The sequence below is a fragment of the Nematostella vectensis genome, chromosome 1, assembly GCF_932526225.1.
Source record: "Nematostella vectensis chromosome 1, jaNemVect1.1, whole genome shotgun sequence".
Lineage (NCBI taxonomy): Eukaryota > Metazoa > Cnidaria > Anthozoa > Actiniaria > Edwardsiidae > Nematostella > Nematostella vectensis.
In genome coordinates this window covers 4,059,101-4,077,259 of record NC_064034.1, presented here as the reverse complement: position 1 = coordinate 4,077,259, position 18,159 = coordinate 4,059,101, and the positions used below count along the sequence as shown (strand labels likewise).

The 18,159-nt window shown below is 38.2% G+C and overlaps 2 protein-coding genes across 4 annotated transcripts; one reads left to right on the top strand and one right to left on the bottom strand.

The window, feature by feature from the left end:
* Positions 1–571: 571 nt before the first annotated feature.
* LOC5517171 (eukaryotic translation initiation factor 2D) lies at positions 572–11,848 on the bottom strand. 3 transcript variants are annotated; one of them, XM_001637091.3, is made up of 20 exons: positions 11,652–11,848; positions 11,217–11,407; positions 10,613–10,696; positions 10,138–10,237; positions 9,322–9,429; positions 8,219–8,331; positions 7,513–7,650; positions 7,220–7,312; positions 6,775–6,892; positions 6,624–6,669; positions 6,398–6,507; positions 5,962–6,043; positions 5,502–5,572; positions 5,117–5,206; positions 4,695–4,784; positions 4,375–4,437; positions 4,030–4,087; positions 3,803–3,893; positions 845–934; positions 572–668 (listed from the first exon to the last, which is right to left on the bottom strand). In XM_001637091.3, the coding sequence occupies exons 1-20, from the start codon at positions 11,705–11,707 to the stop codon at positions 598–600; spliced, it is 1,863 nt and encodes a 620-aa protein (XP_001637141.3). In that variant the 5' UTR covers positions 11,708–11,848; the 3' UTR covers positions 572–597. The 3 variants fall into 3 exon arrangements, with proteins under 3 accessions (XP_001637141.3, XP_032243018.2, XP_032243019.2); XM_032387127.2 differs by having other exon boundaries at positions 6,398–6,501; XM_032387128.2 differs by lacking the exon at positions 11,217–11,407 and having other exon boundaries at positions 11,652–11,841.
* Positions 11,849–11,885: 37 nt separating this feature from the next.
* On the top strand, positions 11,886–18,151 carry LOC5517109 (fizzy-related protein homolog). Its single transcript, XM_048729746.1, has 18 exons — positions 11,886–12,569; positions 12,906–12,985; positions 13,272–13,390; positions 13,476–13,540; positions 13,665–13,730; positions 13,813–13,883; positions 13,977–14,004; positions 14,141–14,197; positions 14,310–14,408; positions 14,663–14,728; positions 14,808–14,910; positions 15,956–16,074; positions 16,547–16,702; positions 16,883–16,984; positions 17,098–17,136; positions 17,234–17,338; positions 17,650–17,742; positions 17,817–18,151. The coding sequence occupies exons 1-18, from the start codon at positions 12,495–12,497 to the stop codon at positions 17,856–17,858; spliced, it is 1,485 nt and encodes a 494-aa protein (XP_048585703.1). The 5' UTR covers positions 11,886–12,494; the 3' UTR covers positions 17,859–18,151.
* The last annotated feature ends 8 nt before the right edge of the window (positions 18,152–18,159 follow it).

Here is an 18,159-nt window from a genome sequence, read left to right as displayed (position 1 = left end):
TGGATTCAAAGAAAAAAAAAACAGTAATAGGACGAAACAATATCCTGCAAGCCAGTTACTGTGAAAGAAAATTCTGCTTAATCCCCCTCCCCTCAAAAGTAAATGGTCGACCCACAAGTTCAGCCTCAGTAGCCTTGATCCTAAAACCCGTAATATGATCCTCTAAATACTAAACGATCTAAAGTCTCAATGATCATTTGACCCGCTTTTTAATCCTCTTACTGCTAAACGATCTAAACTTCAAAGTCTCATTGATCCTTCAACCATTCAATATGGTCCAAACTTTCAATGATCCAGCATGTAGTTCCTCATGATCTCTCATTTAGCTTTTTGATAATCTAACAGCTTAACGATCCACCGTCCACGTCCAACGTATTCAACCATTGAATGAACCTGCAATTGCTGATGATCCCACGTATAACAACTCAATGACCAAACTATCACACGCTCAAGAATCCTATCATTGTTATGAACATGAGGCACCAATGGGTTTGGCGATAAAAATGAAGGTGGGAGACAATATACGGCCTATGTCAAGACACAGAAACAGTTAGGAAAGATACTAATAAACTTTGTATTACTATTATTATTATTTATTCATTTCTTTTTCTTTCCACTTTTTAATAGCTCCAGGCCAGTCACGAACTTTCGCGGAACATTGTAGTCCTCTGCAACGAGAAAAGACCGTGAATCAGCCGATTGTCAATCATCACGTTTCTCGCTTCCTCATTGGTTCAATTGGTTTACTTCACATGACTGTCAAGGTGGCCACGATAGCGCGCGTGGAAATGTAATTCACGCTCGCAATGCACGACCCTTGTTTCTGCAAACCATGGACCCTTACCTAATATTGCCATGGCAACCAGATGGACCTGATTACCCTGAACCATCACTTGCATACCGGGAGCGCGGTGCTTCCCGGGAAGTTGACTGACTGTGAACGAAAAAAAATACAAAAAAAACAACATATTTTTCGCATATATATTTTCAGAAAAGAGAACTTCTAAATGGAATCTATCATCAACATAGCTCAAATTTGAGCCCAAATGTCTACCCATGAATAATAATAATAATAATAATAATAATAATAATAATAATAATAATAATAATAATAATAATAATAATAATAATAATAATAATATTAATATCAGCATTTATATAGCGCCTCATCAATAATTGCCCTAGGCACTTTACAATTATATATCAATTAAATAAACATTACACAATTAAAAATTAAAAATCACCCTAACAATACATTGTGTCTAATAGGAAATGTTACATTTATAAAAATCGATATTATAATTAAAAAAATTATATATATGTATGTAATGTATAATTAACAGTGATATTAAAAAAATGAATTTTAAACTAATTATAAATTAAATGTTCTTTAAAAAAGGTGAGTCTTAAGGCATTGCTTGAAAGTATTAAGATTTTGTATTGTCCTTAAATGAAATGGCAACTCATTTCATAGTTTAGGAGCCGCAATCGAAAAGGCGCGGTCACCATAGGTCTTCAAATTGCCCCGTTTGACCTGAAGGTATTGTTGAGAAGCAAACCGCAGTGATCGGGAATGAGTTTTATACTTGCATAGATCTTTAATATATAGTGGAGCCATTTCATTGAGAGAATTAAAAACGGTCAGTAAAACTTTAAAAATTATCCGGTACTTTACTGGTAACCAGTGGAGATCTTGCAGGATAGGTGTTACATGCTCAGTCTTTTTTGTTAAGCTGATAATGCGAGCAGCTGTGTTTTGAATAAGTTGTAATTTATTAATTTGGTAGTCAGGTAATCCATAAAGGAGGGAATTGCAATAGTCTAGTTTTGAGCTGATAAAGGCATGTATAAGTATTTCTGTGGAATTATTGTCAAGGTACTTCCTAATTTTGCCAATATTTCTGAGGTGGAATCTTGCAGATTTACATGCCGTTTTGAGATGATCTTCAAAAGAAAGATACTTATCAAAAATTACTCCCAGATGACATGCAGCGGAGGCAGGTTTGATGATTTCATCAACCACCTTTACATGTTCAAGACTTGGGACAGGACAGAACTTGGAGGAAAAAAGAATAAGTTCTGATTTATCATGATTTAGTTTTAGCCATCAAAAGTTCATCTTGTGAATTACCTCGAAAAGAAACGTAAAGTTGTGAATCATCCAAATAAAGGTGGTATAGAATGCCATGTCGTGCTATGGTCTGAGCAATGGGCGAAGTATAGGCAAGATAGAGTAGCGGGCCTAGGACAGAGCTCTGAGGAACACCTCGTTCCAGGCTACGCAAAGATGACTTGCAGTCCTCAACCCGTACATACAGTTTGCGAGATGTAAGGTATGAGCGGAACCAAGCGAGAACATTGCCAGTCAGGCCATAACTCAATGAGAGACGTGAAAGAAGAATGGAATGATCAACGGCATCAAATGCCGCCGACAGGTCAAGCAGTAGCATCAATACCGAGTTTCCACCATCAATGGCACATAAGATGTCATTCTGCACCTTAATAAGAGCTGTCTCCGTGGAATGGAATTTCTTATAAGAAGATTGGAGGGAAACATCCAAATTATTGCTAACTATATGCTTTGTCAATTGTTCAGCAACAGCTTTTTCGATCACCTTAGAAACCATCGGTAGGTTAGAGACTGGACGAAAGTTAGGGTAAAGTAGGTGATTGGCATTGTGCTTTTTCAATGAAGGGTGAAGTTCAGCAACTTTCATTGGGTCAGGCATTACACCTGATGAAAGCGAGGCATTAACAATCCTGTTTATTATAGGAAGGAGTGTACTAAAGCATCCCTTTAAGAGGGAGGTCGGCAAAGGATCAAGATTACAAGACTTCGATATAGGCTTGTGAGCTTAGATCTTAACATCATCTTCTGAAATTACATCAAATTCACTCATTTCCACTGTACACGTATGGTCACAATAAGGGTTGGGGCCAACCATGGTTTTCTGTTCCATTAGATCTAGATGGATTTTAGATATTTTTTCATTAAAGAAATCAGCAAAGTTGTTGGCAACACCTCACTAGAGGATGCAACTGGGTAATATTGAACTGACTTCTTCTCAAGAAGTTTGTTAATGGTTTTGAAAAGAACCTTTTGATCCAAAGAATGCTCCTGTATGATCGATGTGTAGTATGAGGTCTTTAGTGAATCAATAAGATTATAGACTACCCCACACTGGTAAGCATAATTAGCACGGTCAGTTGAAAGACCAGTGGAAACCCATTTCCTCTCTAAGCGCCGTCTCTTTCTCTTTTCCTCAGAGACCTCGGGTGTATACCAGGCAGCTTTTAGGCGAATGGTAACAAGTTTCGCCTTTAGTGGAACATGCTTGTCTCACAGTGCCTCAAGGGTGTTGTCATACTTTATAACCAGGTTATTAATATTCACTTGTTGGTTTTGAAAAAGGTTTTGAAAGAGTTGAGAAGGTCTTCAGAAAGTTGGTCTATGTCAACCGATCGAAGCTTTCTGAAATTCACGACTTTCTTCGCAAACTGTGGTTTGCAAAGGTCAAGTTCACAGTGTATGGCATGGTGGTCAGAAATCATCGGGTTCCGGACAAAAATCTCTTTGATGGTGTCATCATCAGACCTAGTTATTACAAGGTCTAGGGTGTGGCCATCTTTATGCGTTATGCCTTTGACGTGCTGCTTTAGGTTAAATGCATCTAATATGTTGGAAAACTTTCTAGCATATCTGTCATTAGCATCATCCATGTGGAGATTGAAATCACCAATGAACAACAGTTGACCATTAGACTCAACGTCGCCATGGAATAAATTCTGAATGCGTACAAACCTGCGGTACTGCACGCTGCCTTTAACTGGATGTTGTGCGCAAACTCCTGAGGATCAATCCCGTACGCGTCCAGATTCCGTACGAGTGTCACCTGTGAATTTCGCACATTAATATCACAGGCATAAATGCCAAGGTAAAATGGTATTAGTGTCGATAGAGATGATGATAGTGATAATAAAGATGATGACAATGGTGGTGATAATGATTTCAAGGATAATGATTTTTACCTTTTTGTTCCCCATACGCTGTTCAATTTTGATCTCGAGAGGATCAATCTTCCCTTTTCTGTCACAAATATAACGCAATGTATGAAATCTCCTTCCAGAGAAAAAATAAATTATATAACACAACATGGAGTTAAACAAACTAGATTGTTAATTCTCAAACCTGGCTCCTAATAGGCACATAAACATAAAGAATCCATAATCATTAGACTTCACGGGTCGTGGGCCTCGCTGTTTGCTACACTAGTAGCAAAAATTCAGTGAACGAGGCAAGGAGCAAGGATAACGAGCAGTTTGCTCTTAAAAAAATAAACATGAAGTATATATCAACATTAAGCAATAACTTACTTGATAATAGGGTCTTGACCAGGAAGCGTAACTTTGTAACAGCTGTTCATTTTATTAGCAACCCTGTAAAGAGGAAGAAATATACCTAATACAGCACAATAACTCCACTATTAAATGATCAAGTCATGTCAAAAGAAAGTGACAGACGATAACTTGGAGGTTCTGCTCTAGCGCAAATCAACTTGAATGCAGTTTGTTAGAAGGCGATGAGAAGTCTTGGTCAAACTAAAAGAATGGACGAGATACCACTCCTGACACCAATTCTAACATAGGTTGATTATTGCTAATTCATGTCAATCGCGTATTGTAACAATCTTTACCTGCTAAAGAGAGCATCCCAACTCAACTGTTCCATCTCTTCGTTTTTATTGATAAGTGCTAAAGTAAGAACTGGATCCAACATTACTACCCTAAAACAACAACGATAAACAGTTAAATAAAAATTAATTTAGGGAGATTATCACCCTCCTTGCAGCTGGAATGTTTAATTAAGACAGCACGAATACAACGTGGCTAAGTAGAAGGCATAGAAAGGATATCAACTATAAGACTCATTTTTGACTACAGAAAACTTTAGTTTGACAGACTAGCGTTCAGTGGAGATTTAAAAATGTAATTTTTGGATAACCATCAAACAAGAAAAAAATAATAATAACGATGTGCAAATAACAGCTACGTACTGTAACTAACATAACAGCTGAATAATATATAAGATACCAAACTGGCAATTCTGAATACCAACCTCTTGTCTTGTTCAGCTACCAACTCGTTTTTCCTGACGTAGTCAGTCATGACTTGTCGTATTTGTTTCATACTCAGAACGGACCCTTTGCTGCGAGGAAAGATAGGGAAATCTCAGATACAAAGAATCATCCCCCGGCCCTGAAACCCCTTACCCATCGCCCAATATACCACTCTCCATATCTAGGGCGGGGATGCTGGTGCAAAATCCAAAAATATTTATCGAATTCCCCATCAGCTTTGCCCTAAATATACTTTATGTATTGTTTATGATAATCAAACTATACATCGAAATTATTTTAAGTTGGACTTTTCATATAGACTCAGAAAAACGTATTTCCTACTACGGCCGCTGTTTTTTTTCTTTAAAATAAGTGTCAACTTACGAATAACCGAATCCTGAGAAAATTGGAACGAGTGCAGCAGAGACGGCAAACATCTCCTCTATGGTTGGACCCTGAAAAACAACAGCACAAACGCTAGTACAATATTATAGCGCGGCCGTGGCCACCAAGAGAAAACGTAAATAAATTTAGCTAATTAGCACGTGATATTAACTGTTATTATTGACACAAACTTGATAAGTAGAAGGATTCAAATGGAAGAGGATTCAATGTGTTCTAATGTGAACTGAAGCATTTCTTTTGCCCGCTGATTGGGCAGTGACGCTGATCAGATAGCGAGATTCGTCACATCCTTACTAGATTTCTTCACAAATCTACAAAGATGGTCACAGTAGCTTGCGTCGTACTGTAAGACGTCTTACTGTAAGGCTTTCAAACTAGCCTTTTATCAAGCATACACATCTATATGTTCAAGCAGTACGATAAAGGGAGTGAGGTATACCGTTTGGGTTTCAGTATCTGCTGGTTTGTTGCTTTCTGGCTTTGGAGGCATGGCCGTTATTGAAGACTTGAACTCTCGAACTCTGTGTACAAATAATAAAGTCATATCTTATGATCTAATGAAAAATAAAAATCAAAGATCCACGCCTCTCATTTTTTTCCCTTCGTAAAGCATCCACCCTTCGTAAAGCAAAAAGAGAACGCAAAAAATGTCCTCACACGTTTATGTACAAGACCACCAATGGCACCATTAGCTTATAAGTTGAATTTCAATACACAAAGTTATAATATTCACTTAACAAAATCATAAGCACCCATAGACCTCACATATATCGTTCTTCAATCCATAAAAATGCTAATCTCCCCAACTGCCACAATAAACACATTTTAAACACACTTAAAAGTTTACAGTCCTAATACGTTAACAATCTACTTACGAATCATTATCTAGAAATACGTCCACAACGTGATCCACGCCCTTTGACACCTCTTGCACTTTGATGAGCCCGCGATCCTGCATCACATTTAGGAGCTTTGAAAGCTGAAACTCATAACAGAACATACATGAATGACCATAATAAAAACAAAACTTAACACTACACTTACATAATACTGTATATAGGCTACATTTGATGGTAAGGAGAATGATGGTCCCCATCATACCTTTTTAAATGATGACTTTTTAAGATCCACTGTTTCACCTTCGGGGCTACAAAGTAGATACAGCACACTTGAACTCATAACTGCAAATCTATTGCTTTGGTGTTCATGTTTTTACCAATAGGGAAGTATGTGAAATAAGTTTTTTTGTTACCAGAAGGGGAGCATGTGGTTCCTGAAAAAGGTACTTGTCAGGAGTGGCAGGTCACGGTCAGGTCTAATTCGCAAAAGTGCACAGAAGAAACAGTACTCAAGACGACTGTCCATTATCTCTGCAATAAAAAATATGTTGTGTCAAAGACAGTGATTCACTCATGAAATTTAATAGTTTGGGGCAGGACAGATTTAGCTTTGTGGGAAGGATTGGGGCAAGAAAACTTTACTTGGGGTTGGAGGTGGCTTAACAGTTTTACCTGAATGTGGAGGTGGCAAGACAGCTTTAGTGTAAGGGGGGGGGGGGGGCAGGTTTACCTTGGGGAGGGGAAAAACAGCTTTACCAAAAGGGAAGAGACAGGTTAATCTTGTTTATCTTTGGGGGGGGGGGGGGGGGGGGAGACATCTTTACATTGTTGGAATAGTGGGGTTGGGGACAGATTTACCTTGGGGTGATCTGGCCATGTCATCTTCCTGCTCATTGCCTTCTGCACTAGAGTTAGGTTTCTGCTCTTGGTCCACTCTGTAGGCCTTTTTCTCTAGAGAAATAGGGGTAACAATATATGCGGAACTTCACAAAAATAACCATGAAAAATATATAATTATGTAAAATTATGTAAAAGCGAAGAGAAAATGGTTGACGATGACTCCAAACAAAAATACACAATTAGTATAGATTGAGCTATTTCTAGAACTCTTCTCCCATCTAGTCCTCTTAGTCTGCAGCCCTCTTGCTTACCTTCAAGAACACTGTCTGCAGGGACTTCAGATGAAAGCGTAGCATCTTCCTTCTGGTCTTCTGATAAGTCCAAATTATTTATCTGATCTGTTGCTTCTGATATTGGGGTCTTTTCCTCAGCAGGAGATTGTTCATCAGCTGAAAAGAAAAGCCATTCTTCAAAATCAACACAGCATACCTTACACTTCTTAACCTAAATTTGTATGCTGTACAAATTCATTCAAATGTTGAATAGATACATATTGTATATTGTACTAAAAATATTCCAATAAAATTCAAATCTATCAAGATGTTGCCCATAAATAGATTACCCATCTTACAGTGCAGTGTTAACATAACAAAATGATATGATGTTAAATGAGATAAAAAAGACTTCAATTTCAACAGGCGAAATTTTAAATCTTCAGTAGTAGAGATCATATTTCTAGCATCTTCATTAGTGCACAGTAGCTACTGTTCATTATGTCAAAAAACCAGTAGAGTGAATTTGCCTGTGAGGTTTGCTGAAAATTTGGGACAGATTTGGACTATGATCATTTCCTGAATCAGCTTAGAACCACATTTTAAAAATATCCTGACTTTGTTAAAACACTTCCTACATAATTGTGATTTAACAACAACAAGTGGTTTGTGAATAAATGCTATCCTCAAATAAATCCTGTAGCTAATTATAAGTAGAAATTTTCTGTATCATCTGTTTGTTTACCTGGACTGTCCACCTCTGCAAATCTATTGTAACTGTCATCGTCATCATCATCATCAAGATTATCTGGTTCAGGCTCATTCACTTGTGGTATTTGCTCTTTACTCCCTAAAGCCCTTTCATAAAACAAATATCAAATTTCTTGTAATTTAATTTCCGGGAATGCTACCAGGATACCTGAAGGAAAATGCTCATATCAGCATCAGGTGGTGGAAAGCACTAAATTACTAGGTGTTACAATCAGCAGCAACCTAACAAGGAATGCCCATGTTGGCGAGGTTATCAAAAAAGCGTCAAAGCATCATTTCTCTCTACTCCAACTCAAGCGTGCGCACGTCTCCAAGAGCAATCTAATAGCCTTCTATGGTAGCTGCATTAGATCAGTATGTGACTATGCTATTCCCGTTTTTCACGCATCATTGCTGGCATACCTGGTAAACGATCTCAAGCATGTTAAAAAATGTGCCATGTCTATAATATTTCCATATGTGGGTTACGAAGATGCGCTTTTGCAGGCTGCCCTAACAGATGACCACCAAAGGCTCTGTAAGTCCCTGTTCGATGACATTTCTAATGATGCAGGGCATCCCCTATACCACTTTTTACTAACTAAATTTGAAAGCATGTATGCACTTAGGAAAGCTAGGACTTACAATGTAACCTTCAAGACAAATAGGGCAAAAACACCCTTTTAATGCACAATGCCAACATGTCAATAGTTTTAAAACCTAGATATTTGAACTTATTTTTACTATAGAACCTTTTATATTTAATATATTTATTATCATAGTTTTTATCTATGATATCTATATATTTTTATGATATCTTTATATCTTGTAAACATAATTCATCCTACTAGCTCCGCAGTTCACATTAATAAAGCTATCTATTTATCCCATATACTATCAGCAGTCTATGCATCACCTCTTTTCAGCTACTGTTTACAATTTTTCAGACATAAATAATCACAAGCAATGTATAGTACTCTGATAACCTTGAAACAATGATTACCATTCCTTCTTATACTGTATTAAACTTGACATTTTGGGAAGAATACTACATACAATACTGCAAAGTAAATACTTGATCAAATAATATTGCCTTACCATAAGCAATCTGTGTAAACATGCATTACTTTTACTCCTTTTCCTCTCATGCCATCTTCAAACATATCCTTCCTGGACACTGTCGTGACACCAACAGCAACAGGTGCCCTTGATAACAATAATAAGGAAAGATGACAAAAATAAGGAAAGATGACAATAATAAGGAAAGATGACAAAAATAAGGAAACTGAGTTCATTTTCACACAACTTGAGGCCTGAACTGCTCACTTCTTAGGGTCCAGCCTAGAGGGCTTGGGAATATCCTACCCGAAAAGGTTCTACCTATAGAGGGTCCAGGGTTTCTTGAAGAAAGGGGACCATCCCAAAAGAGTCAGGCCCATACCCAGGGGGGGGGGGGGGGATTGCGGCCCCCACAACAGCCGTAAGTCAACTTTTCGTTGTCAATAGACATGCTATTTATAGACAAAACTATAAAGCATAAGCTAGGTCACTCAGATATGTCATCAAAAGTCAGACTTTCTTGTAACCAAATCTGACAATAAACGTCCCGTGGAAATACTGCAAAGACATTAAAAAAAACTTTTTGTTTTTTGGGGGGTTGGTAAGATTTTAACAGAGCACCCCCCATGCCCCCCTCCCACCCCCCGGAAAAATAAGGTCCCCTTTTTTGGATTTCACATCCTGGGTACGGGCCTGAAAGTCAAATATTAATACTTTAAAAATAACATGGCTGGAGTTATATTTAGTAGAATCTACCTTCCACAAATTTCTGATATAACTTCAGTCCAAAAAGGAGGGCAGTATCACCTTCCCTGTTTCCAGTACTGAATATGTCATTAATATAAATCTTATCACCTGTTTCCTCTTAGTGTTATGCACCAAAGCGTATCTTTTTCAAATCTTTCAATGCTGCTGATTCCTCCAGGAGGAAGAATGACTCCAGGCAGCATGAGATCTATGAAGGATACAGACAAGGGCTGGTCATAATTTGGAACTCAACAAGAGCACAGGAAGAATATTCCAGACTCTAATAGGAATTACCTATTTGCCACTAATTTTTCGGCTCCTGAATTTAATGCTGTGAATAGTCTTACAAATAGTCAACACATACCCAACATCCATATATCTAGCTAAACTATATTTGTTAATAGACATAACTTTTGATCAATGTCATAAGTAATATGTAGTTGGTGCACTTGACTTTCCCCTATCCCTTTTCTGTCAATACACTTTGCTTTCATAGTATTATGGTCCTAGTATAAAGGGAAGCGTCAATTCCACATTGCTGGTTTACACATCCTCAATAAAAACAACAAAAGAACTACATTACCTGCTCCGCCCCTTAATTTATCAAACACAGGAGGCCATGTAGAAAATCTTGGAAGCATCTCCGGGTACTTCCAGAGGGTGTACACTAAAAGAAAAAAGACCTTGTCATTCTTTTTACTGATCAGTTACCTACTTTTATAGGCTGCATGGTGTGTTATCCTGATAATCAGTAATCAGCAAAGGGATAGAAAAACAGAATAACATCCAAATATAATAGTGATAATAAGTGATAAACACAATCCACAGTGATCCAATTAATGGTTTAGGCTGTCCAATCCCCCTCCCCACCCCAATGAGAATAAAAACGTTGGAAAGAGGCTTATTGGGTCCAACCATCAAATTTATTATATGACAAGTGTAAGCCGATACCCCCAGCCTCCCTTCCATTTCTTGCATTCCCTTTCCTATTGACTAGATCCTGATAACAGTGCTGAAAAATTAAGATTAGTTCCAGTACTGCATGGGTTAACCCAGTCTTTACTCTGTATAATATAACCAAAAAAGTCTAAAACTCATGTCCAGACCTTCCCCCTCCTTTTCAATCAAGAATCTGCCCTTGGACTATTGTTGGTTTTCCCATAGGTTTTTGGTTAAGTGTATGTCACCTGTAGGGATAACCCTTTTCTCAATTTCAAAGAAAATTGGTTCTCCACTCAGACTATAGACTGTTACGCTCTCTTCGGAATGCGTGACGATACGTGACACCGTCATATCTTCCTTATTTGGCACTATCTCGGACAGTAGCTCTGCTGGCAGTGCCGGGAAGCAGCGGCCAATTTCTGAGCGAAGCTTCCTCCTAAATCGAATGAAATCGAATATGAAAAGAAAGGCCTTACGCCTCTACAAGTGCATAATCCAACTCCAATTGGACTTTGTACATTGATTTCTATAGAACGGCGCAATAAATACAATGGAAAGGCAAATAAGTTTGGATGCGGGGTTGAATTCTACAATTTAGCCAAATCTAGTAAAATAAATGGTTCAGATGAATCGTTCATTTTTTTTCAGTTTTCGACCGCAACGCAAACATTTACATTTACCTGTCTGAACCACGGATGGCCGTACTCGTCTTCACTCTGAAAGGTTTTATGAACATCTTGGCTTTCCTTTTACCAAACTTTGTCACATACTCTCAAGTTCTTTTTAACGAGCGAAGAACGAATAAATACTTCGCGTAAAAATCTTTGTCGTCCGCCATTTTGGGTTTCCTGGACGCGTGTAGTCTGGTAACTAGTTTGAGTCCCAGCCTTCCGCGGTTCTTTTGTCTTGCGAAAGTCCCGGATTAAAAAGCGTCTGAACCGTTTTCAACAAACGGTTTTTACAAACAAGAAAATTCTCACGTGGAATCGATCATAAAATCACACTTTACCCTATTGCTGCTGGAGAACAACCTATTCATACGCCACCTGGTGGAGTTGGAGATATTCAAGGAGTGATTTGTTGCTGGTCGATTGTGCCAAATATCTGGTTCCTGTTTAAGCTCTTGGACTTGCGTTTTATGCTCACTCAATAAGCTTTTCCCAAGATTTTTTTTCTTCGCCGGGGAACACAGCTGTTTCATCGGTCCTTTGTTAATTCATCAGCGAATTTCCCTTTTCTTCGTACTGGTACAAGCTACGGGAACTAGCTTTTGTGGACTATTATGGACTAGAACTGTTTCGCTTGGCATGTTATTGTTGTTGAATGTTCCTTGGAAATCAAAACACTGTTTATTGAATTCGAACGCCACATCCGTCCCTACAAGTACTCTGTCGTGAGACGATTACTAAACCATTACAGGGATTTATAAGAAGAAGTTTTTCTAGGCCTTCATTTACCCGTGTTATAGCTAGAAACTTTTCGAAGCTAGAACGTTAGACGAAGTCTACCATTTCTGGACCAATATGGACCCAGGCTTCGAGCGTCGTCTTTTGATGCAACAAAAAGCTACAAGCCCTGCTGCCTCTCCTATTAGCTCGGTAAGGATTAGATATTTCATGTAAAAATAACGTATTCTTAGGAAAATAATGGCTACTAAGTTAGTATATTTGTTTTTCTTATTTTCACACAGTTATTGTTCTTGAACTACAGTCGATATTGTGTGTATTTGATTTTTTTTTCTAAAAGTGAAGTTCTTTAATCCTTCAGTGCAGGAATGATTTATCATAGTCTTTGATCTTTCATAGCTAGCTATAGAGCTAAGGATGTATTCGATTATTTAATATGGGACCAGAATTCCAATGCCATTCAATCAAGTTGTCTTATTTGTTAAAAGTGTACTGAGGCATAAATCAATATATTGTTTCTGTTCACAGCCTTTAACCTCCAGGCACCTAAACTCCCCTTTGAGTTGTAGTCCTGTCGCATCACCAAGCAAGGAACGATACAGTGATAGGTGCGCTAAGAAAATGAACATTTAGTAATTCTTCTTTAAAGAATTACAGAATATTACAGTGGAGTGTATGAATCTATGTTGCCTTTTACCAGTACCAGATACCAGCCAAATCTATGACCGTTAAAAAAAAGTAATGGTTAAAAATTTGCATGGTTCCATTTGAATAGATTTTTTATTACAAAATACTACAAGCTTAGGGTAAAAGGGACATAATTGAAAAGACTTTATTTGTTTTTTGTTTTTTATAGAAAAAAGATCTTTTTACCAACCTAAGTTTTTTCGACAGATTTATACCAAGCCGACTGGGGGCTGCTTGGAAATCCAACTATAACTATGTCCAGGAAAATAATGAACCAGGCACACATAGTGGTAGCATTACCAGAGAAGCAGGCACAGAAACTAAAGGTAAATATATCAATATCTGCACTTATTTATTTGCTTTGAGTATACCAGTCTTTTTTATCATGTCTTTATTTTTTATTCCCCACAGAGGGATTTGCTTATCAGTGTCTACTCAAGAATGAATTATTAGGAGCTGGGATCGAGGATTTAAAAGTAAGCATTTTATAAAAATAGAATTATATATCATTATACAAAAATTCTCTTACTGTAAGCTGTGAGTGCTATAACATGCTTTGCTTACAGTCTCATTTTTTAATTTGATAACTCATGTTTCCAGGAGTGTCAACTAGAAGATAGGAAGGTTTTATCAAGTAACAGTAATTATGTCCATAATGTGTTTCAGGTCAGTATTTTCTCATGAACTAGTTCACACATTCAATTTGCTTTAAGCCCAAAACTCATCAAGTTCCTGCATTTTTCTCTAGTACCAAGTGAGAAGAAGCAAAAAGGAGGAGTCATCATCAGCATATTCTTTATCACCTGTTAGCAAGAAAAGGTGGGAATTGTCATGTAATAAAATTTTATATAGAAACCTAACTTTCAATTTCATTGTTTGAAATTTAATTTTTTTTTTTTTTTACCCCCTTAGTCAAAGACTTCTGCGCTCTCCTAGAAAGGTTTGTCACAGACCTTATTAAATACTTTATTATTATATGTTACCAGTTCAGTATTCAGTTTTTTTTTCAGTGTTATATTTTGGTATATGTTCAATGCATCATTCATGTAACTTGTGTTATACATATGTTATTTCAGTCAACTAGAAAAATCTCCAAAATACCCTTTAAAGTTTTGGATGCTCCTGAACTGCAGGTATGCAAGTTTTATAACAAATCCTTAAGCTATTTTGCATCAATGCATTTTTTTCAATGTCCTATATTGTACTGGGTACACAGGTTGACATGAGTTGTATTTATTTTTCCAGGACGACTTTTACCTTAATCTTGTGGACTGGTCAGCACAAAACATCCTGAGTGTTGGCTTGGGCACATGTGTGTATCTGTGGAGTGCCTGCACAAGTCAGGTTAGTAAAATATGCTATTTTGCCTAATCTTACAAAAAGTTTCCCCATATCTTGTTGTGTCTGGGTACTGAATGGAATCTCTGTTAGTAGCAATTAGTAAAGAGTGTTCAACATGTAGACCACATCTGCCACCTCTACCTGAAATAATAGTGATTAAGATAATATTTTATGAAATCATTTTCGGAACCATTAAAATGTCTTGGACACTGCATTAGATCTGTCAATTTGACTAATTTTCCATGTGTGTGATGCAGGTCACCAAGTTGTGTGATTTGTCGTCTGATGGAGACTCTGTCACTTCTGTCAGCTGGTCAGAACGGGTAAGAGTGACAATCTTACATTACCAGGCCCAGATGATGATTATAATGATGCTAAATGTACTTACTGATTCATTCATAGAATGGCTTAGTGTCAGTGGGGACTTACAAAGGACTTGTACAAATATGGGATGCAAGTGCTCAGAAGAAATTGTTAACCATGGATGGCCATTCTGCTAGAGTTGGTAAGTTGTCTGAAGCAGTTAGCAAAATTACTTACTGGAGACCCAAACTCTGCCAACTCAGATGTCTAACATATCTTTTCAAATTTATGATTCTCTTACCCCCTTTTCTCATGCTGACTTGTGGTTGTTATTGTTTGTGGGGTAAGTGCACTTGCATGGAATGCTGACTTGTGGTTGTTATTGTTTGTGGGGTAGGTGCACTTGCATGTAATGCTGACTTGTGGTTGTTATTGTTTGTGGGGTAGGTGCGCTTGCATGGAATGCTGACTTGTGGTTGTTATTGTTTGTGGGGTAGGTGCGCTTGCATGGAATGCTGACTTGTGGTTGTTATTGTTTGTGGGGTAGGTGCGCTTGCATGGAATGCTGACTTGTGGTTGTTTTTGTTTGTGGGGTAGGTGCACTTGCATGGAATGCTGACTTGTGGTTGTTTTTGTTTGTGGGGTAGGTGCGCTTGCATGGAATGCTGACTTGTGGTTGTTATTGTTTGTGGGGTAGGTGCGCTTGCATGGAATGCTGACTTGTAGTTGTTATTGTTTGTGGGTAGGGTGCGCTTGCATGGAATGCTGACTTGTGGTTGTTTTTGTTTGTGGGGTAGGTGCACTTGCATGGAATGCTGACTTGTGGTTGTTTTTGTTTGTGGGGTAGGTGCGCTTGCATGGAATGCTGACTTGTGGTTGTTATTGTTTGTGGGGTAGGTGCGCTTGCATTGAATGCTGACTTGTGGTTGTTATTGTTTGTGGGGTAGGTGCGCTTGCATGGAATGCTGACTTGTGGTTGTTATTGTTTGTGGGGTAGGTGCGCTTGCATGGAATGCTGACTTGTGGTTGTTTTTGTTTGTGGGGTAGGTGCACTTGCATGGAATGCTGACTTGTGGTTGTTTTTGTTTGTGGGGTAGGTGCGCTTGCATGGAATGCTGACTTGTGGTTGTTATTGTTTGTGGGGTAGGTGCGCTTGCATGGAATGCTGACTTGTAATTGTTATTGTTTGTGGGGTAGGTGCGCTTGCATGGAATGCTAACTTGTGGTTGTTTTCATTTGTGGGGTAGGTGCACTTGCATGGAATGGTGACATGTTATCATCTGGAAGCAGAGACAGACTCATTCTACAAAGAGACACCCGCTCGCCAACACAGCTTGAGAGAAGGCTTGTTGGACACAGACAAGAGGTAAAGTGTTGATAGTGCTAAATTATGCTTGCCACCCCTCCTCAAACAATCCTTTAGATCAAACAAGTATGCTTTATTTTTGTTTTGGCTTGATGACTACATGTAGTTGTGTAGGCAAAATAATAAACAGACAATCCCACCATTGTTGATGTTGGAATGCCTTGAATCTGGTTTACTACAGTAGCTGGGTAGGCAACCTTGTATTTTGTTGGCTGTTTATGGTCTGAGCATCTTGTATTGGAAATGGTAGTTGTCTTGTCTACTGTCCTAAAGTTTGTGTGATATGAGCACCTCTGTTACCTGCGATAACCTACTGTAGAATTGGTGACTTGTCTACTGTCCTTTTTGTGGTATGAGTACCTTTGTTGCCTGGATACCTGGAATGGATGGTCTTTTGTTTACTGACGTTTGTGTGGTATGAGAACCTCTGTTACCTGAATACCTGGAATTGATGATGTCTTGTTCACTCTAGGTATGTGGTCTCAAATGGTCTCCAGACCACCAGCATCTTGCATCTGGCGGCAATGACAACAAACTGCTGGTTTGGAACCTGTCCGGCTCAACACCAATCCAGCAGTATAGTGAACACACAGCAGCAGTCAAAGCCATATCGTGGTCTCCTCATCAGGTCAGTCTGCACATTTTAATTTCATACTCAAGCCTTGGATAATTGAGTCTTCTCTATTGCACCATGTTTATGCACTGTAATTATCTCCAATCCTTCTCTTATACTATGATTAGGGCTACCATGGACACTAAGGCATAGTTTTGAGTAACTTTATATCATAATGCATTCCATTTTTTCTAGCATGGTCTGTTAGCATCTGGGGGTGGCACAGCAGATAGAAGAATAAGGTTCTGGAATACCCTGACTGGACAACCCCTTCAGTGTGTTGACACAGGATCTCAAGTATGTATCCATTCGAATCTTCTTTTTTGACAGTAACTACCTTACCTGTGCAGCTTATGTAATTGTGTTTTGCAGACTCTAATCTTTATTTTTTTTTCTTTTTTTTAATTCAGGTGTGCAATTTAGCATGGTCAAAGCATTCCAATGAACTGGTAAGCTGGCTATCCTCTCTTTTCTTATCTTTAATTAAGTGAAGCTTTGTTGACATCTATAGATGATATTCAGGCCTTTCTTATTTTCTTATTCTAGGTCAGCACCCATGGCTATTCTCAAAACCAGATTCTTGTCTGGAAATACCCATCTCTCACTCAAGTAGCCAAGCTAACTGGACATTCATTCAGAGTGCTATATCTGGTGAGTGGTTGAAAAAGGGTAAAAAGCATCAAGTGAACTAAGGGCTGTAGGAAAATAAGAGTGGCAGTCATGGAGTTACTTATTCAAAAGGTGTTGGTCATGTGCAGGTAGTACAAGTCGCAAGTCATAACAAAGTATTGTGGGGCTATATAGGATAGTCATTGTGACCTATGTAACTAACAAAACCTCTCACCACCCTACAACCTGTGAATAAACTTAAAATGCAGGGTCACAGGGGGGGGGGGGGGGGTTATCAGCTGTATCTCATACAAAAGTAGGTAGCAATCTGAGTTGAACATGTTTCTCAACAGGCTGTATCTCCTGACGGCGAGGCTATTGTAACTGGTGCTGGTGACGAGACTTTGAGGTTTTGGAATGTTTTCAGTAAAGTCCGCTCACAGAAGGTAACACAATCCACCTTATATTTGCTATTTGTCTACAAAAATGGTGTGCTTATTCTTGTTTTTTTGTTTCACAGGAGTCCAAGTCTGAACTGAATTTGTTTTCACGAATTAGGTGACCCATAATTTGTAATACTAGACCCTGCAATCTTATGAAAATATAGAGATTAATGTAAATATAGGTTATGTGATATTAAAGTTTATCAGTGACACGGGAATTGTGTTAATCACTTTTCTCTAATCGCAAAGCACGTTCCACTTGGTGGTCACGGTCTAGAAACTACATGTAAATAGTCCAATGGTCGAAAAAGAAGAATTAGTTATCCGCAAAACCATGTTAGAGTTGTTATATTATCACTACTGTTGTAAGAGAAGTCCAGAATATGAAATCAATAAAACTAGATTATATATACTATGTGC

Excerpts from the sequence above, each read along its gene's own strand:
- LOC5517171 (XM_001637091.3), bottom strand. The coding sequence starts at position 11,707 with ATGTTCATAAAACCTTTCAGAGTGAAGACGAGTACGGCCATCCGTGGT. Across the intron at positions 11,408-11,651 it reads GCCATCCGTGGTTCAGACAG|GAGGAAGCTTCGCTCAGAAA; the intron begins GTAAATGTAAAT and ends CATTCGATTTAG. Across the intron at positions 935-3,802 it reads GGCAGCGTGCAGTACCGCAG|TCAGTCAACTTCCCGGGAAG; the intron begins GTTTGTACGCAT and ends TTTCGTTCACAG.
- LOC5517109 (XM_048729746.1), top strand. The coding sequence starts at position 12,495 with ATGGACCCAGGCTTCGAGCGTCGTCTTTTGATGCAACAAAAAGCTACA. Across the intron at positions 14,198-14,309 it reads TGGATGCTCCTGAACTGCAG|GACGACTTTTACCTTAATCT; the intron begins GTATGCAAGTTT and ends TTATTTTTCCAG. Across the intron at positions 16,703-16,882 it reads TATCGTGGTCTCCTCATCAG|CATGGTCTGTTAGCATCTGG; the intron begins GTCAGTCTGCAC and ends CATTTTTTCTAG.